The sequence below is a fragment of the Silurus aristotelis genome (genome assembly GCF_946808225.1).
Source record: "Silurus aristotelis genome assembly, chromosome: 12".
Classification (NCBI taxonomy): Eukaryota; Metazoa; Chordata; class Actinopteri; order Siluriformes; family Siluridae; genus Silurus; species Silurus aristotelis.
Genome location: NC_139585.1, coordinates 13,868,660 through 13,888,607, shown reverse-complemented (window position 1 = coordinate 13,888,607; position 19,948 = coordinate 13,868,660). Strand labels below are relative to the sequence as shown.

Below are 19,948 nucleotides of genomic sequence, written 5' to 3'. Positions count from 1 at the left end.
CGTGACCTTGTTTCATTAGTAGACATCCTTTTTTCACAACACTGTTCACTTCTTGGTAAATAAAAATAAATACAATTAATGCGTTTTGCCCCTTTTTTTGTATACAATTTGTGATCTGAATAGACTTTCACCTGGATACAAAACAAATCATTTTATTTTGAAAGCTTATATTTACCGCAGTGTAACTATCGCTCTCTAGTGGTTGATTACATGGTTTTCATCAGGGTCGTGTTAAACAGCAAATAAGAGATGATGCTTATATTCATATAAATAATAAAATGACATAATACGACAATGAGGCAATTTTAATATTGATTTTTGTATGTAAATGAATGCACTCGGCGCCTGGTGTGTGATTGTTGTAGGCGAATGATGTTGAACTGCTTTTGTGAAAGAGAAAGTAAAAGTACTGACGCAAGAAAACAAGGTCTGAATCGCACAGCCCGAATCTTGGTAAGGGAAATTTTGTTGTTGTTGTTTTAGTTTAATATTTTCTCCAATTTTTTGATGGTCACCTGAACAAGCTGTCCTGGTTACCCAGTATGCAAAAATTCGCTTATCCGGTCTTCTAACACCCTTTTGTGCTTTTGAGTAGGGCTGTTTTAGCTTTTTACTGTACGAAATGCTAAGAAAGCTATTCAAAAGGTATCACATGTATGCATGCTCTTGTTTTGTAAACTAGTATGCAATCAAATCCATTCACATTTTATTCAACTTGGCTTTTAATCTTTCAGAAGAGCACCAACCCAAACGGATTCTGACCCAGAGACCCTCCAGTGTCTCTCTGAGCGACCCTGGGTTTATGACCTCATCTCCTAATCATGGCTACAGGGTCTATATGGCATGCATATGGAGCGTTCCTTTTCCTGGACCTGATCCTCTGGCTCGCCCTGTTTAATTCACTTCTGTGCTTTGAAGGTTCTTTGCTTGTGAACCTGACATGGCTGTGGATTTTCAGGGCTTTCAGCTGGTTTCTGCTTCACGCAGTGAGCTCGGTCACCCTGGACAAGACCGTGCACAAGCTTCTGAAGCCCTGGGTAGCCTTACTCAGTTTTGTACCTCCTGTATTTGATACGACACAAACACTAGCTCTAGGAGGAACGTGTGGGTTTAGTCCTGTGCCTGTGCCCTGCATGGTGGCCTGCTCTTCGGCCTTGATTGGTTCAAAGGCCGCCATGTTTACGTATTTTCAATTGCATTGCTACTGAATGGACTGAGTAATAGCATCTGCTGTATCGCGCCTACATTTTCAGTACTCGTGGTATATGTACTGATGTACGGTCTGTCTATGAGCGTGGTGGGATCATTGATGTTCACTGTGCTGATGGACATAGTGGAGATGAGCCGCTTCCCCTCAGCACTTGGGCTGCTGGCTATCATGGAGAGCATCACGCTGCTGATTGGTCCACCAATAGCAGGTAGATATTGTAGTAACTGAGTTATAATCTATGGCTAATGAAATTCTGCATTAAGTATTTTGCATTGATCAAGGGCTTTCATTGGTCTTTAAAACAGATACACTAATCCTACTTTGTCCATTTATTTTGATATGATGCCAATATTAAATCTATGAGCATTGACAGATACCAGTACTTATATCCATATCTGATACTGATCCTAGTAGCTGATCTGAATCTTTGCAAGGTTTTAATGTCAATTTCTGAAAAATGCATTTGATTCAATATGAAAGGTTGCGGTCTATGCACAAGTCAAGCTTTTTACTGAGTCACCGAACACATATGCACGGCAAAAGATATGTCAAATTCTATCCATTCTTGCTTCCGCACTTCAGGTCCAGAGCTAATACTTATTCTTGAATTAAAAATATATATACAGTGAGGAAAATAAGTATTTAAACACCCTGCTATTTTGCAAATTCTCCCACTTAGAAATCATGGAGGGGTCTGAAATTTTCATCGTAGGTGCATGTCCACTGTGAGAGACATAATCTAAAAAAAAAATCCAGAAATCACAATATATGATTTTTAAACTATTTATTTGTATGATACAGCTGCAAATAAGTATTTAAACACCTGTCTATCAGCTAGAATTCTGACCCTCAAAGACCTGTTTTTAAAGTCTGCCTTTAAAATGTCCACCTCCACTACATTTATTATCCTAAATTAGATGCACCTGTTTGAGGTCGTTAGCTGCATAAAGACACCTGTCCACCCCATACAATCAGTAAGAATCCAACTACTAACATGGCCAAGACCAAAGAGCTGTCCAAAGACACTAGAGACAAAATTGTACACCTCCACAAGGCTGGAAAGGGCTACGGGGAAATTGCCAAGTGTCTGTTACACGGTGTAACAGGTGAAATATGTTGTGCTTCCTTTAGGAGCATAGCGGTATTTTGGGAATAGCCTGCCGCTGCATTTTTCCGCTATTACTTCATGTGTGGAGACCGAGGAATATGTCCTTATTATTTTCTGATGCTCATTTCTAAGTTTCTTTGACTAACCAGTAACACTGTTGCACGAGTTTTGGAAACCTGTCTGTGCTTATATGATTTCTGTTGTAACTGGAGTTTGCGAGCTCTCCCTTCACCCAGACTCAACACGTTACAACGGCTTGTATCTAAACAGTAGCCGACCAAGAAAGTCATTGTTTACTGTCTTCCTCCTTTCTTTCACAACTATTTATCTCGGGAGTTTATCTTTTGGCATCGTCGTGCGTTTAAAATACACCATCAATGGCAGTTTTTTCTTCCGATGCCGTGCAGCTCAGAACACAGTTGAGGTGCGTTTTTTCGTTTTTCGTTCGGAAATTTCATTGGTCCAATGTTATGGGGTTTAGTTTTTTGGCTTAAAGTTTGTGAAACCGGGAAAAACCCAGGAAAAATTCATAAATAAGCCGCTTCGTTGTTTAAGCCGCGGGGTTCAAAACGTGGGAAAAAAGTAGCGGCTTATAGTCCCAAAAATACAGTAAGCTACATATTACAACCACTATTCTATTACTATTGTATATATAGACTTCCAGAGTTTAATGGAAAATGTAAATCTGTTCATGAAAATGTTTTCATTTAGCATTTAAAAAAAGCTGAAATCGGAACCAGTTTCCTTGTTCCTCACGTTCCCGTGTCCTTGAATAAATGCATCCACTCAGTTGATAAGAATGTTACAAGTTGTACTGAACTTTTTGTTCTGCCAATTGCAGGGTGGGGCAGTGGGGGCAGATCAGACTCTGATCAAATCAAGATTAAGAAAAGACTAAACTAAACAGCAGTGTAAATTCAGTTTTATAGAACTGTTTTTGTGTGTACATGGGGGCTGTAAGGGAGAATGGAATGTTCCTTGCACCAAGAAAGCAAAAGCTGCAAGACAATCTCAGGTGGTGCCAGGGTTTCAGGCTTTTCTGATCTGACCAGTGAGATTGACTGGACAGCTGGTACTCTTGTGTAAGCAACAAGCCAACTCAAAATGTCAGCCATGCAACCGAACACTATTGAGCCTCAGCATAGTAAACACCGACACTTCAGTAAATCACTTTAGAGACACCCAGAAATGTGCTCTCTTGGTGGAAATGTGGCCTGCTCTGTGCATGTATAGTCGAATACTCACTGTTATCTGCACATTAGTTTGTTGATAGTCACCCGAGTTACGCCTGATGTAGCTTGACCAGCTGATAACACTCAGATGTACAGGATGTTTGTCCATTTTTTCAAAATTTAGGTCGTGGGTTAACTGCACCTTTATCCTGAAAAGATCTTGTGTGATAATCAACACACTGAGATTGAGATCTTGATGCCATTAAAATCTTTTTTATCTGTTCTTGTGGTGCAGGCAGCCTTGTGGACAGCACTGGTCTGTACACATACGTGTTCCTCGCCTGCAGTATCACAGTGGTCTTATCAGCGTTGTTCCTCATGGTGTCCTTCTACATTCTGGACCGGCGTGACGCAGCACAGAAGGATGCATCGGCTACTGAGGTGTCAGCAGTTACACCTGAAGCTTTCACCGTGTGTAAAAAACCTGCCACAGAAACTGAGTGCAACACAACTGTCTGAACTGATTCTGTAAATAACGGGCATCTGTGTTAAAAGAATGAGACATATGCACATTACAGTAATCCCCCGCTTTACCGCTGTTCCAATCTCATGCTCCTGGTTAATTGCGGAATTGCATTTGCCACAACACAAAACACTGATTTTAGGGAATACCAAAAAACTTATAGGGAATTGTTTTTATTGAGTTTTATGTTGAAATAATGAAATGTATTAATACAAATATAATTATTAATTATAAAATGAAGTCAAATGTTAATACAGTACAGTACCATATACATAAAATAGCATTTTTGCGGTGGTGGGGTCTGTTATTCACGGTTTTTCGTTAATCGCGGGCTGTTTTGGAACGTAAGCACCGCGGTAAAGGGGGGATTACTGTGTTATTAATACAGAAAAGGTTAGTTTTTTTTATGTTTATTGGTTATTTTCGGGGCATTTCACTATTGATCTGCACTTTAAAGCTTGTTAAAAGATTAATTGTGTAGCTGTCCGAATGTAAGGGATTGTAGTGTTGCTTTACTTTGCCAGATCACAATTCTTTTATGTGACACTATAATACATTTCCAAGTATGTTTATTTTGTTTATGTGACTTTTACAGTGCACATGCCAATATGGCTGCATTAATAGCAAAGTTTCACTAAATCCATCTTTCAGATCACTAACGATCACATTGCCTTATTGGAACTTGGATTTTTTTAAGCAGTTCTTCATAGTGTTTGGAGTTTACTCTTCTTTACACTGTTTACACTGTTATTTAGTGCATCTGTTCTGAAATATTGCTAGTACTTTATAAATGTAACCATTAGGTTTACACATATTGAAATCAAAATGTAGGACGCAGCACGCTGTTCTGCTTTATATTATCAGGCTGTTACACACGTTATACGATTATCATCTGCGCCATAGTCAATCAGAATAAAGATAGTCTTTCTTAGACATCTCCACATCACATTTCCTTTTACATGGTGACCAAGCTGTATATTAGAAGCACAACTCTCAAGACTTACAGTGAACTCTCTCCAAAGTCAGACTGAGCATGTTTCACCGTGAACGCCTTATCTAACGCTATCAGGGAACTGTAAACAAATCAAGTGCCATGTAAAGGAAAGTATTTATGTATTCAAAGAGCTATTCATCTACACTGTACACCAAAGCTCCTGCTTGGTTCCAATATATGAGTATATAAGTCCTGTTACCTTTGTTTCTAAATGAAGACTGTATATGTTTATATGTTAAAAGTTATATTGTTTTCTTATATACAAATATAATGTTCAATTTCAAATAAAAACAAACAAATCAAAAACGTTTTTCTGTTTAATTAAATTTTGCGAAAAGTTATTGAGACAATACAGCATGAGCCATGAATATGGACACCGAATCCCCTTTATAGGAAAGATGGATAAACCACAAATACAAGAGAGATTATATTTTCAGACCAAGGATAAAAGATGCTTTCTTTATGGTAGATTTGAAAATAAAATATATAATATTTAAGAGCTGTCTAAGGTTCAGTCTTTTCCAGGAGGCGTTCCTGTCTTGTGCACAGTGTTCCTGGAATAGGCTTCAGATGACTGCAATCCTGATAATGTTACAACAGCAAGAATAAGAATAATCTGCCTCAGTTCCACCTGCTTCTGAAAGTATTCCTTCTGCTTCTGCAGACATTTTATGAACAATCATGGCTGATATTACATTCATTTTTCTTCGCACCTTCCTTGATATTTTCTGACTGACTTTTGCATTTAATGCAGCACAGCTAGCACTACTTCCTTACACTGTTGTGTAAATGTGCAAGAAAGTAAAGGGGGAAAAAAGCTTCCTCCTGTGCCTTTTTGTCGGGTCTCAGTATTGGTGCAAATCTGATCGGTTCCAGTTTCATGTCCGGGGAAATAAAATGTACACTAACTGCACGTGACCTTGTTTCATTAGTAGACATCCTTTTTTCACAACACTGTTCACTTCTTGGTAAATAAAAATAAATACAATTAATGCGTTTTGCCCCTTTTTTTGTATACAATTTGTGATCTGAATAGACTTTCACCTGGATACAAAACAAATCATTTTATTTTGAAAGCTTATATTTACCGCAGTGTAACTATCGCTCTCTAGTGGTTGATTACATGGTTTTCATCAGGGTAGTGTTAAACAGCAAATAAGAGATGATGCTTATATTCATATAAATAATAAAATGACATAATACGACAATGAGGCAATTTTAATATTGATTTTTGTATGTAAATGAATGCACTCGGCGCCTGGTGTGTGATTGTTGTAGGCGAATGATGTTGAACTGCTTTTGTGAAAGAGAAAGTAAAAGTACTGACGCAAGAAAACAAGGTCTGAATCGCACAGCCCGAATCTTGGTAAGGGAAATTTTGTTGTTGTTGTTTTAGTTTAATATTTTCTCCAATTTTTTGATGGTCACCTGAACAAGCTGTCCTGGTTACCCAGTATGCAAAAATTCGCTTATCCGGTCTTCTAACACCCTTTTGTGCTTTTGAGTAGGGCTGTTTTAGCTTTTTACTGTACGAAATGCTAAGAAAGCTATTCAAAAGGTATCACATGTATGCATGCTCTTGTTTTGTAAACTAGTATGCAATCAAATCCATTCACATTTTATTCAACTTGGCTTTTAATCTTTCAGAAGAGCACCAACCCAAACGGATTCTGACCCAGAGACCCTCCAGTGTCTCTCTGAGCGACCCTGGGTTTATGACCTCATCTCCTAATCATGGCTACAGGGTCTATATGGCATGCATATGGAGCGTTCCTTTTCCTGGACCTGATCCTCTGGCTCGCCCTGTTTAATTCACTTCTGTGCTTTGAAGGTTCTTTGCTTGTGAACCTGACATGGCTGTGGATTTTCAGGGCTTTCAGCTGGTTTCTGCTTCACGCAGTGAGCTCGGTCACCCTGGACAAGACCGTGCACAAGCTTCTGAAGCCCTGGGTAGCCTTACTCAGTTTTGTACCTCCTGTATTTGATACGACACAAACACTAGCTCTAGGAGGAACGTGTGGGTTTAGTCCTGTGCCTGTGCCCTGCATGGTGGGTTTAAGTGCAGTGACTGCCACTCTGGTCCATCTGATGTGGGACAAGGCATTCCCAAGTAAAAAGGTGAAGCAAGAGCAAGAGGCCCGGGTTCTTCTGATGAGAGTGATTCACTACTCAAAACCAGATTACCCTCACCTAGGGACAGCCTTTATCTTCCTCATCTTGGCTGCGTTATGTAAGTTCAACACCTGTGTTCTTTTGCCGTGTTGGTGATGTTGGAAAATACTAGACAGCAATCTAGCACGTGGCAGTGTTTCCAGTGAAATGTCATTCTTCTTTCAGTTGAGTCAAGTATTCCATACTACGTGGGGAAAATCATTGATGGGTTGAGTGGAGAGTACAAGCACGATAACTTCTTGTGGGCCGTTGCATGCATGTCGTTTTACTCTTTTGGAAGGTAAATACATGTCACATCATTCTCTTGCTGCCATTGTTTTTCTGAACTTGTGTAAACATTTGCTTAAACCGATGTGTTTTTATTTTTAAGTTCGATTTTCTCTGGCTTGCGAGGAGGCATGTTTATGTGTAGCCTGAGCAGACTCAACAAGAGAATTCGACACATGCTGTTTCAGAACCTGATGAAACAGGAAATAAGCTTCTTTGAAGAAAATAAACCAGGTAATGCAAAATATAGTATAAATAGTTGGTGCTGTTGATTTAGGTAGCTATATTTTCAAAGGAACCTTGTTAAAATAAAATCTTCAGGATCTTTTCTTAACGCAGTGCTCTACACTTACAGGAAGCTTGACATCACGGCTAGTCTCTGACACTGACAAAATGGGCCGCTCTGTAGCCATGAATGTGAATGTGCTCCTCAGGAGTCTGGTTAAGACCTGTGGCATGCTTGTGCAGATGCTCAGCCTGTCATGGCAGCTTACACTCCTTACCTGTGTGGAGATGCCTATCCTTGGTGTTATACAAAACTATTACAACAATTACTCTCAGGTAAATTACTTTCTCACCACATTATTAGTAACTGATTTAGGTTCTTGTGGTATTCCCATGCTACCATTTTTTTTGCTAATTAGAACTGACGCATCTTCATCAGGAAAACCTTCCACACCAGGTCCCCTGTAGTCAAATGTCACTTTCATTTTATTCCTCTACCATCACTCTGTTCTCATGTACAGAAAACATCACGGGAGCTTCAGGACTGCCAGGCTGAAATTGAGCAGCTGGCATCTTCCACTATCAGGTCTGTAAAGACGGTGCGGAGCTTCAGGGCTGAGGCTCAGGAGCTAAAGAGGTATCAGGAGGCTATGGACAAGAAGCTTCAGATACTGAAACGCAAAGGCATTTTCAGTGCGGCCCACCTCCTTTTGCGCAGAGTGAGCGGCTTCACACATTACACACTGTAACATTGTGCATGGGACTGGTTTTAATCCCATACCCACCTGCTCTGTACATACATGTAGTTAATACCTGACCATCACACCCAAACTGTAGCCATATAGTTGAAAGAGCACAATTTTATCGTGACCACAACCTACTAAACACCTTTGACATGAAACACTGACTGCACACCAGGCCTCGGTCACACGAAATCAGAGGCTGAATATAAAAATGCTGAATACATATGGAAGTCCCATTTCAGAATTTAGTGGCAAAACTTCTAAAAGAGTGAAGGTTATAATAACAGCAATAGAAGACTAAATCTGGAATGCTGAACACTGTTCAACAAGCATATATGGGTCTTAATGAGGGAGAGAGGGAGTGGTGGCTCCAGCGGTTAAGGCGCTGGGTTGCCAATCGGAAGGTCTGGGGTTCAAGCCCCGGTATCGCCAAGCTGCCACCCTTGGGCCCTTGAGCAAGGCCCTTAACCCTCTATGCTCCGGGGGTCCCTTGCGAGGGAAACATCAAGGTCCGTAACGTCGAAGTGACGTAGGGCCGCCTTCCCGTGGGCTCACCACCTGCAGGAGGGACCGTAAGGGACGGTGCTGTGAGGATTGGGCAGCAGTCGAAGGCGGGGGTTACTGCTTAGACTGCTGCCCCCGCGACCCGAAATACGGATAAGCGGGAGAAAACGAAACGAAACAGTATTAGAATTATGCCTGAAACATTCTTTCATGACCGAAATTGTTGCATATCTGGAATGATTTACTTCCTTTGGACCTTGATCCTAATGTACACCTTAAATATACAGTCTAGTCAAATTCACTTCATTTTGGTATCCCCTCTTTACACATTAACCTGCATTGCACAGTGTAGGGCTGCAGATAATGGTGGCTAAACCAGTTTGATTCCATGTGTGATGGAGCATGTTTTTGCATTTATCCTGTTGTAGTGTGTAACTCTAAGCCTGAGAGTGGCGATGCTGCTCCTTGGTCGCCGTCTCATCTCTTCGGGCCAGCTAAGCAGTGGAAGCCTCCTGGCTTTCATTTTATATCAAAAAAATATGCTGACCAACATGAGGGTGAGTTTAATAATTGTAACTATTAATTTTTCTTTTTTTACCATAAATGCCATTATTTGTTATTTCTTCTTCTCTGTGACGAAGGCTATGTACAGTTTGTTTTTTTTTGTTTTTTTTTTTACAAAAATCGAAGTCAACTCATTTCTCTGGTGTTCTCAGCAATTGGTGTATGTCTATGGAGACATTCTGAACACTGTGTGGTCAGCAGAAAAGGTGTTTAAGCTGCTAGATAGAAAACCGAACGTGCAAGAATCAGGTGATTGGGTACCTGAGAAACTTGATGGAAGAATTACCTTTGATAACGTCACCCTCTCTTACTCTGCTCGCCCTGAATGGGAAGCACTTAAGGTGATGATTTTTTGGAATTTATAAAGCGTGCAAAGAATTATCTTATTTATTATTATATTATAATTATTTAGGCCGAAATAATTTTATAATTTCCAGATTGCTATAGTAACAGCTCGGACTTCACATATTTCATGCATTATAAGAAACCTGTCTGAACTTTGTTAAACTGCTGTGCCAGTCTGTGAGTATAGAGCTGAGTCCAGGGAAGATGACAGCACTGGTCGGCCCCTCCGGTGGAGGTAAAACGTCCTGCGTCAGTCTGCTGCAGAGGTTTTATGATCCTCAGCGGGGCCAAGTGCTACTGGATGGTGCACCGCTTAATGAGTACCAACACCAGTACCTGTGCAGCCAGGTGAGCACTGAAACACCGACTGATAGACACAGAAACTAAATGTGATTCATCACCATACGAGACATTAGTCCTCAGTGACTGTCAAAATACACTTGAACTAATGTAGTATTTGTATTTTTGAACAAGGTAAACTAAAGAGTTTAACGTAATTTCATCTTCTGGCAGATTGCAGCTGTGTCCCAGAACCCAGTGCTGTTCTCTGGCTCTGTGAAATATAACATTGCATATGGTCTGCATGACTGCACTATGGACAGGGTGATTGAGGCAGCGAAGAAAGCCAATGCGCATGACTTTATATGCACACTGTATGAAGGCTATGAGACAGGTAAATATTTCATTTTGCTACCAAATAAATCATTTTTCATACATTCAAAAAAGTATTTAGTTGATTTTACATTAAAGGTGTTCTTGCATTGCTAATGTGCTACAGATGTTGGAGAGTGTGGTGGGCAGCTGTCTTCAGGACAGAAGCAGACTATTGCCATAGCCAGGGTTTTGATCAGAAATCCAAAAATCCTCATTTTGGATGAAGCCACCAGCAACTTGGACATCCACACTCAGCACGCGGTATGTGCAATCTCAACATTATGACATTATAACATTATGACCAAAGAAGTGATTAACATTTATTATCTCTTCATCATGGCATCTGTTAGTGGGTGGGATATATTAAGCAGCAAGTAAACACTTTGTCCTCAAAGTTGATGTGTAAAAAGCAGGGAAAATGGGCAAGTGTAAGGATTTAAACAAGTTTGACAAGGGCCTAATTGTGATAGCTAGACAACTGTGTCAGAGCATCTCCAAAACTGCAGCTCTTGTGGGCTGTTCCCTGTATGCAGTGGTATCTAGTATCTATCAAAAGTGGTCAAAGGAAGGAACAGTGGTGAACCAGCAACAGGGTCATAGGCAGCCAAGGCTCATTGATGCATGTGGGGAGCGAAGGCTAGACAGTGTGGTCCGACCCAACAGACGAGCTCCTGTAGCTAAAATGCTGAAGAAGTTAATGCTGTTAATGCTCCACGGGTCAGGACTGTTTTGGCAGCAAAAAGGGGACAACACAATATTAGGCAGGTGGCTATAATGTTCTGCCTGATCAGTGTACAGTATCTCATACATAGTTAAATGTATCTAGTATTTTAATAAGTATAATTTTACAATAATAATATTACAGTAAGACAAACATAAAATCATTAAACCTATTCCTTTTATAGGTTTACTTTTTATTAGCAGATCAGTTTACTTCTTTCAAAAAAGAAATGCTTAAAATGATCAAAATTATCTGCAAATAGAACAAGATTTCAAGTTTGAATCAAGTACTAAAATAATAATAATAAAAAATGAATAAACTTATATTTGGTTTATTATATTCTAATAATAGAAGAAGGTCCCCTGGTGGTCTAGTGGTTAAGATGCAGCGCTCCCACCGTTGCGACCCGGGTTCGATTCCCGGTCAGGGAACCATCCCCAGCCACTCTTAGTGCCGGTCCCAAGCCCGGATAAATTGGGGAGGGTTGCGTTAGGAAGGGCATCCAGCGTAAAACATGTGCCAAATCAAACGTGCGGAGGATCCGCTGTGGCGACCCCTAACGGGAGAAGCCGAAAAGAAAGTTATATTCTAATAATAGAAAATGGTTTATAGATTTCACTATGTTGAAAATATTTGCACTTGCTGTCATTTTTAGCGTTCTCACTAACGCCGATTAGCAAATTCTTAATTTTTTATTATAATTACAATAAATTAATAAGGACCAGACATTATAATACAGAAAAGTGTTCAACTCCAAGCTTCTGATCATGTGACAATGCTACAACCAACAAGTGAATGGACTGATGCTTTACTCTCTGAGGTTGTATGTCATTACTCTTTCCTCTGTCAATCTGAGCGATATGTATGATCTAAATAATGTATAAAAATAGCAGATGCTGTTTTTCCACTCAGTGTTCTGCTACCCTGTGATGGTACATAAGCAGCAGTTCAAAAACATGTGCAAGGTGTCTTTATGTGTCTCTGATGAAATACACCATTATCAGTTAGTGGTTGGGAACTTGTGTTGACTGTTGAGGTTTAAAGAGTATTATAAGTAAAAAACAGTCAGTTACTGCATTTTACCTGTAAAAGTTTTCCTGTGGGATGCATATAAACTTACTATAAAATATAGCCTCAGATTAGGTGTGAGGGCTATAGGCAGTTCGGAATCATACATTCACTCCTTTTCCCACTCAGATTCAGGAAGTCCTTTCTGGCTCAAAGGGTCAAACAGTGCTGGTGATCGCTCATCGGCTACAGACTATCGAGAGAGCCGATCACATCATCCTCCTGGAAGACGGAATGGTCATGGAGCAAGGAACGCATGAGCAGCTTATGGCTGAAAGAGGACGATATTTCCAACTTAGGGAAAAACTTTTTACAGTGGATTCTGATGAAAACTGAGCAGATTCATTACTAATACGTTAATCTGTAAGTATTAACTATATGTGGAAGAATTTTTTACTTTTTAAAACTCACCATTTTAACAGTATGTTTATGTATTACAATTCACACTTTCATGCATACCAAATTACATTTAGAGCGCAGAGGTGGGTAAATCTAATAACCCCACTGCCCAGGAAAATTGGATTATGTGTCAGGCTATGAAAGGGGTTTAATTTCTGGCTATCAAATGACTTGTTTGGTTGCTGCTATAACAGTCACCAACAATTATCACATCCATTATTTAACCAACAAAAAATCCCTTCATAGCATTAGTACACAACACATAATTTCATCTAGTTTTAAATAGAACACACTCCCTTTTATCTGTTTAGGTTTCTCCATAGTGTTGTCATTCAGCTTACTGCTGTAAGCGTCCTGCTTATATTCTAATGACGTTTCTCATTTTTCAATCCCTCTGTCATTTGTACTGAATGTATGACCTACACAGAGCTCACTCAGTGCTCATTTATCAGTGGGATTCCTGCATCTCTCAGATGTTTTACTCTTGTGTTTTTTCAAGTGTTTAAAGATATGGTTTTATGGCAATGCTGGACAGATGTTTTTCATAACCTTACATCCTGCTGTCAAAGGTCCTCTCTTTTGAGGTCATTATGGCCATTAATACAGACTGTGAGAACTTTAACTTGTCTGATATATAAGTGTTTTCAAAAAACAAAAACGAAACTAATAAAAAACAGAAATTTATGATTTGTCCACCCCGAGTCATAAAAATTACATTACGTAAATTTTTTATGCATTAAAGCCACAGGATTATGGGAAGTGGATCAAGTTTGAGCATTTTTGTTCCTCACATTAAAGTTATTGTGATTTATTTTGGTACGATGATTGTTGAATAATACATAAGGTTTGTATTTTCATTATATGGAAGCAAAATCAGCTTGACTAAACGTGTTCACTTGTAACAGCATTTTTAGGAAACTGTCACATAGTTTTGTGTGATGCAGTATATAATATGACAAGCTTTCTGCATGAACTTTTTGCAGCATTACATTTACCCTGGGATGACAGTAAGGGTTTTCTTCAACAAATTATTCCGGCGTTTTTTTTATTTTATTTAAAGAGGGTTAGAGTTTGGCTGACAGCAGACAATGTGTTTATATTGGCAGTAGACTTTTACAGTCACATTCACATGGTTTATTTATGTACACGGCTTTAATAGTGCAAACTAAATATTTATGGATTATACAATAAAATTCAATAATTAATCAATTTGTGAGTCTAAAATAAAATCAATTTAAGATCTTTATGTATTAAAATAATACATTTTAGTACAGTACAGCATCAACAATGAAGCTGAAATACAGACAGAAGCAGTGAGCATTCACAGAATAACCAGTGGCTTCTCTCGGAGTTGTAAATAGAGGTGAAAAAGTGATTCTGATGTGCTCCTTTTCTTCATAACTCCATCAGCTGGATCACGAAAGTCCTGCAGGTCCTTATAGATTCGCTGAAATAAACTATATGTTAACGTTCCACTCCCCCCTCTCATATTGCTATATGGCTGTTGATCTCACTATGTATAAATAAAAGAGTTATAATTAGATGTGTGATTTACCTCCATGTGCCGAACAGCTTCACACAAGCGCTCTCCTCTGAGCTCTGCAGGCGTCCCAGGCTTCACAGAAGCATTCTTCAGAAGGGCCTGAAATAAAAGGTCGACTGAAATGGGTTTTTCTCTGGCCGATGTTTAGAAAACAGGGCAGCCGATGGCTGATATATGATGCTGATTTTTTTGGCCCCCTTCAGGTGACAAAATCTAATTCTTAATAAATAAGATGTGATACAGCACATTGCTTAAACATTTATTGAAGGTATAGGTTTTAGTCCCAGTGTCTACCTGTAGCCTAAACCACAGATGGTTGAAGGCTCACTGACAAAAACAGTTGCAAAAATCACTCACTCACTCGCTTACTCATTCCAGAAGTAGCATCATATTTAACTAATTAACTATATAAGGCTAGATTAAGAACGGATGATAAGAACTACATAAGCCCAGTACACAAGCCCGGGGTGGTGCAGTTCGTCAGCGGAAAAGAGAATACAATTAGTCTGCAACTTAGCAGACATGATTGAAAAAATCTGTTAGTAATGTTTGGTGGAAATGCTGTTAACTTAATATTTTCACATTTCACAGAACTGCCCACGGGGGTTTAAAAAACAAATATGACAGAAAAATAAAGTACAGAGCACCATTACAAATAAATGCGAATATTATTAGTATATTTACATTTAGGAATATGAATTTTTGTCCAGAATAAGTGAGCTAAAGTTTCAGGAAAGCTGGTGTCGATATCATTTTTAAATCTATGCGAAATTAAATATTTAACTGGGTATATATTTACAGTTCTAGCTTTTCTGGTTTCCCTGTTTTGATGCAGAATACAGTCTACTGCCACCTGCTGGTATAGGAGAGTTATGTTCTTTCACGCAAGCGCAGAACGTACACGTACGTCAGATGCGCCCGCCTAATAATCGGCCTAATCTGCAATTAATAATAAAAAAAAAATAAAATTCAGTCGACCTCTACCTGAAATCATGACTCGTTGCATGAATGCGTGCAAAAAGGTTTTTTAAATCATGTATGCTTCACCTGTACACGCCGCAGGATAGCATGATGTAATCCACAGACTGCAGCCACGGACACACTCTCTACTTGAAACTCCACAACAGACAGAAGTCCTTTAGAGCGAAAATCACTCAATATGACCTGCAGGCATGGACAAACCATAACAGTACAGAAACCATAAGAGCAGTAAATGGTTTATTTTGCAATATTATTCGACAGTATTGAGCTTGTGTGAAGTTTTACTCAGACATTTATTGAGTTTCTTTTTTTTTACTTTCCAAACAATATTAGTGTGTATTAAAACATGGCTAAAGTAAAACGAGGAATAAATTACATTAATAAAGTACAGCTGCAATTAACGCAAACTGCACAATTAAAGGGATACAACTAGTTGCAGAATATGGAAATGTTCAGAATGATTGGACATTACAAAGAAATGACATTTTATTCCAGTTTCTTTTTAACCAAAAGTTTACCTTCAGTTCTTTCATGCCCCACTTTTTCGTCTGGAAATCATTAATTTTGAGTACAACTTGTGTATGCTACTCTTTCTTTTTCTTTCTCTTTAAAAGTGAAGAAAATTTAGAATGATTGGACTTGAGTACCCATTTAACCACACCCTAAAAATTCCACATTATTCTATATTTGCAGTAGTGAAGTCATTGGGTTGCCAAACCAGGAGCAACAGATACTACAAGAAAAAAAAATCTTTCAAGCATTTCATGGCTCCAGCCAAGTTACAGTTTTGGCCTGTAGTTTTTTCACATACAGTAAATTCCATGCCACAGCAATGTATCTTTCTCCAAGTATGACCACATGATCAAAGGTGTGTTTACTTGCACACCTAGTAACTGTAATACAACAGACTGGGGCATAAAACAAATGTAATATTAGTAACACAAGCATCTATTGCCTCCTTTTAGATGTTTAATTAGCAGTGAGTTTGTCAGCTGTTAGTAAAAACTATTAACCAGGTGTACGTGGTACAGGAGGTACATGATATGAGTGGGGAAAATCATTTATGCAAAAAAATTGTGTTAAAATAGTGTTCAATGTGTATACACTTTTTACATATGTATATTATATTAGAAGTAAGTCAAGACCAAACATCTAACAATCAATCCACATGTATACCTCTTTAATCAGCAGTCTGACTGCCTGTCCATGCGGTCCTTTCACACACACCACTGGACTCTGCACCACCTCTGGACCCTCTGTCTTAGAAGTTTCACATAAGAGCCACTTGAGCACAGAGATGCACAGACCCGCACTGCTACAATCATGTGAACTGAGCCGGTTCCTCAGGAGCTCTGAAGATATGTGGATTGCTACTGTATGTGTAGTGGCCTTCGGGATTTCCGGCTCACCTGTGTAAACCTGTCTAGAGCTCATGAACTTGCGAGTGGCTTGCCAGATGCTGATTTGTTTGGGAATATGATCACCATTTGGGGTTGGCTCTCCTATCCTTAAAGCATCTAGCCAGTCCAGTGTTAACGTGTTCAAAGCTAGTCTGATGCAGTCTGGGTGTGTGAGAAGCTGAGATAGTGAGGGTTCACTAGTAGAGAGCTGTTTGTAATCCTCTGGGTTAAGGAAAGACTGTAAAGAGTACACAAGTGAGCAGTGAATCTGAACTGGGAGAAATAAGTCACCGTCACTATCGAGAGGTAACGTCACTTCGGTTTTTTCGCCACAGTCTAATTTCATCAAAGCAAATGAGTAAGTTCTAGACGAGCCCCCTGCACTAACAGAAATATTTGACTCCACTTGAAGGCAAAGATTCCATCCTTCCTCTAAAGCACATGAACTGTGGTTTTCCAATATGCAAGTGAGAACCAAAGAGTCTTTTTGAAGTAGCGAACTCCACGTGGCTGCTCCCTGACAGCTGATTGTTGGCTGCTGATCACAAACCTCTGGGTCATTCTTCTGACACGTTAAAAGCAAGTGGCAGATGTTGAGGACGTGGTTCAAACGCTTAAGTGTGTTGTTCTTCAATTCCAGCTGTTGCTTCTCTACTGTTGCTCTGCAAAATTCAATTAATTCAGTTGTCAAAATTGTGTTTTTTTTGGTTTCTGTTCAAAGCATCCGAGGTCAAAACATTTAAATAATCTTACCTCTCCCAAACATTTCCAATCCCAGCCAAGAGGTCTTTGATTTTCTGTCCTGCTTGTGCTGAAGCAAGTCTAGACACATTAGCTTTGTATGGATCCTGAGGAAGGGTCACCTGAAGAAGTCTTCCACTGAGAGAGACCGCCTGAAGCTGCACATTGCCTTCAAAGCATACAATTCACACACGTAAGTGCAAAAGTTTGTACTTTAAAAAGATACATTCCAATATTTGATGTGATGTTTTACCACAAATAAGAAAAGGCTAAAAAGCCTACATTAAAATAGTAATTTAAAACACCAAGTGATATTTTTCCAAGGGATATAAATGAAAATATTTTTTAGTTTTTTGTGTGACACCATCTGTCCTGGTCTTATTTGATCAAGACTACTGTTTAAATTTTTCAGGTCAAAAACCAGTGTACCTGCAGGACTGATGGAAGGCTCGGTTAGTGCGATTACTCGGCACACGTTTAGACAGACAGGACTCTCTGGCCTTATGCTGTCTCCCTCTGTCACCGCTGTGATGGAGGATGATGATGAATTTGTTACAGTCTTGCTCAGGGACAAGGAGAAGAGGTTTGTGGCAGTGCTGTAGTATAAATGATCACCATCTACACAGGCACATACCACAGGCCCCTGTACCATGTGCTCTATAAATCCTTTAAAAAGATACCCAAATAGTTATCACAAATTTCTTCAAACATATTACCACAGAACGACGATATTAAACTGTAAAGCTTACTGCAGTCTGCTGCCTTTCCATCAGAGCTTCTTGGATTAGCCTTGATCAGCAGAATTCTACCCCTCTGACCAATCACAACCAGACATTGTGGACCTTGATCCCCCATAACGGCTGTTCCAATAAATACCACTGGCTGCTCTATGCTGAAGAAAATCCTGATTGGTGTCTTTTGTTCTCCCCTTGAGCTGGTTAGTGCCGGTAAGAGTAGTGGGAAAAAAACAAGACGTCCATCAGGTAAGCCAGAAAGAATGACGGCAGAATTGATAAGAGACGCATCAACTCCAAATAAGAGCCTGAAAAGGAGAGGATCGAGTCGGGCGTGGCGTTTACATGCGTGTGCTTTAGCTGAAGAGTTGGGGTAGATGCAGGTTATTGTTGGAGTTGAGCTCATCCTAACCTGTGAACCCACATCATTCTGAAAAACTCCTGTGACAGCCGGAAGCTGTAGTCCTGCATGTGTGTGAAATACCGTGGACGTGGATGAACAATGTGGCAAATCATAGCGATGAAAAGTCCAGAAAGAGTCTTGCAGACTGAGAGTAATGAGTATGTTCTCTGTTACAGTGAAAGAGAGCACATCTTTGACTAAAACAGAGTCGCTGGACACCATGGACAAAGCAGGCTCATCACACTGTTCACCTGAGAAGGAGCTGTGGATACAATTGAGGGAAAGCAAGAGAACAAGGGTTTTTTTGTGTGTGAAAAGAAGATCATCATAATCAATCAGAAAGATTCAGTGAACAGGATCAGTTATCCTACAGTTACCTAGAAATGGTTTCTGAAAATGTTTAACATTACCTGGATTCTGGAGAGAGAGTGGTAGAGTAAAGAAGATGATTCTCACAGAGAGCATAGAGACTACACTGATCAGCACTTAAAGCCAGAGATGTGACTGGAGAATCAAACTGCAGGACAGTCTGTAACAAACATTTCCTTTTTTTATTATCAGTGATTTGCATCAGCGCTCAAACCATAATACAGACTCAGAAACCCCCCACTTGCCTTAACTCTCCTCTCTTGGCCACTAAAAACCAAGACGTGTTCAGTCCCGGTGTTTAAGATCACCCCTGATCCATGACAGATCACTTTTGCAGAGAGCAAGTCACCAAAATCTGCCCAACACTCCACAAGACACCTCGCTCCTTCCATAATCTGTCCTGTTGATCATTTACAACTCAAATTCACAAACACTGCTCATAGACATCATATACAGTATATGACATGCTTTTCTAATACAGCACTATATCTTCAACACCAAAACAACCCCAGAAAAGCGCGCTAGCGTTATTCAGCCAGTCACCATCTGCTGCTTCTTCTTCTCTAATAATTATAAACTGGTGCCTGTACAGTATACCGCCACCTGCTGGGCTTCTCCATATTCTCCATAACAAAACAATAGGTGTATGTATAATAACTAAATGTTGCCACCTAGTGGACTGGAGTGTATGTACGTCAAACACCAACTCCAAATGTTTTCCCAAGTCAGAGATGCCCAAAGTTTTCGCTATAAGGGCCACTATGGGCATATGCGTAACTTTCATTTAACAGTAGGGTGGAGACAATAAATAGAAAAATTTCTCATTAGCAATTTTTGAAGGGGACACAAATAATACAGTCAAATTGTACTTATAAAGATATGGTTTAGGTGCACTGAAAAATCTTCTTCTTCTTCTTCTTTCGGCTGCTCCCATTAGGGGTCGCCACAGCGGATCATCCGTCTCCATACCACCCTGTCCTCTATATCTGCCTCTTTTACACCAACTACCTGCATGTCTTCCCTCACCACATCCATGAACCTCCTCCTTGGCCTTCCTCTTTTCCTCCTACCTGGTGGCTCCATCTTCAGCATTTTTCTACCAATATAA

The 19,948-nt window shown here is 39.7% G+C and overlaps 3 protein-coding genes across 4 annotated transcripts; 2 read left to right on the top strand and 1 right to left on the bottom strand.

Moving 5' to 3' along the window:
* The first annotated feature begins 184 nt into the window (after positions 1–184).
* LOC310734174 (monocarboxylate transporter 6-like) lies at positions 185–5,313 on the top strand. Its single transcript, XM_083555858.1, has 3 exons — positions 185–453; positions 735–1,418; positions 3,786–5,313. Exons 2-3 carry the CDS (start codon positions 1,274–1,276, stop codon positions 4,007–4,009), a joined length of 369 nt encoding a protein of 122 aa, XP_083411984.1. The 5' UTR covers positions 185–453; positions 735–1,273; the 3' UTR covers positions 4,010–5,313.
* A 788-nt stretch (positions 5,314–6,101) lies between these two features.
* On the top strand, positions 6,102–13,878 carry tap2t (transporter associated with antigen processing, subunit type t, teleost specific). 2 transcript variants are annotated; one of them, XM_083555856.1, is made up of 12 exons: positions 6,102–6,373; positions 6,655–7,237; positions 7,345–7,459; positions 7,550–7,680; positions 7,802–8,007; positions 8,193–8,390; positions 9,347–9,475; positions 9,635–9,823; positions 10,002–10,175; positions 10,341–10,500; positions 10,606–10,742; positions 12,400–13,878. In XM_083555856.1, the coding sequence occupies exons 2-12, from the start codon at positions 6,742–6,744 to the stop codon at positions 12,604–12,606; spliced, it is 2,142 nt and encodes a 713-aa protein (XP_083411982.1). In that variant the 5' UTR covers positions 6,102–6,373; positions 6,655–6,741; the 3' UTR covers positions 12,607–13,878. The 2 variants fall into 2 exon arrangements, with proteins under 2 accessions (XP_083411982.1, XP_083411983.1); XM_083555857.1 differs by having other exon boundaries at positions 6,118–6,373; positions 6,658–7,237.
* Positions 13,746–19,443, bottom strand: faap100 (FA core complex associated protein 100). The gene is made up of 9 exons (XM_083555855.1): positions 19,086–19,443; positions 18,882–19,000; positions 18,084–18,733; positions 17,764–18,000; positions 17,347–17,503; positions 16,370–17,255; positions 15,260–15,376; positions 14,225–14,311; positions 13,746–14,116 (listed from the first exon to the last, which is right to left on the bottom strand). Exons 1-9 carry the CDS (start codon positions 19,230–19,232, stop codon positions 13,991–13,993), a joined length of 2,526 nt encoding a protein of 841 aa, XP_083411981.1. The 5' UTR covers positions 19,233–19,443; the 3' UTR covers positions 13,746–13,990.
* Positions 19,444–19,948: the final 505 nt, after the last annotated feature.

What these genes read in the sequence shown, in the direction of transcription:
- tap2t (XM_083555856.1), top strand. Translation starts at nt 6,742, where the DNA reads ATGGCTACAGGGTCTATATGGCATGCATATGGAGCGTTCCTTTTCCTG. An exon ending in TCGTTTTACTCTTTTGGAAG is followed by an intron (nt 7,460 to 7,549) that starts GTAAATACATGT and finishes TTTATTTTTAAG; the next exon opens with TTCGATTTTCTCTGGCTTGC. An exon ending in CTTTGAAGAAAATAAACCAG is followed by an intron (nt 7,681 to 7,801) that starts GTAATGCAAAAT and finishes CTACACTTACAG; the next exon opens with GAAGCTTGACATCACGGCTA.
- faap100 (XM_083555855.1), bottom strand. Translation starts at nt 19,232, where the DNA reads ATGGAAGGAGCGAGGTGTCTTGTGGAGTGTTGGGCAGATTTTGGTGAC. An exon ending in GCCAAGAGAGGAGAGTTAAG is followed by an intron (nt 19,001 to 19,085) that starts GCAAGTGGGGGG and finishes TGTTTGTTACAG; the next exon opens with ACTGTCCTGCAGTTTGATTC. An exon ending in TCAGACTGCTGATTAAAGAG is followed by an intron (nt 15,377 to 16,369) that starts GTATACATGTGG and finishes CCATGCCTGCAG; the next exon opens with GTCATATTGAGTGATTTTCG.
- LOC310734174 (XM_083555858.1), top strand. Translation starts at nt 1,274, where the DNA reads ATGTACGGTCTGTCTATGAGCGTGGTGGGATCATTGATGTTCACTGTG. An exon ending in GATTGGTCCACCAATAGCAG is followed by an intron (nt 1,419 to 3,785) that starts GTAGATATTGTA and finishes CTTGTGGTGCAG; the next exon opens with GCAGCCTTGTGGACAGCACT.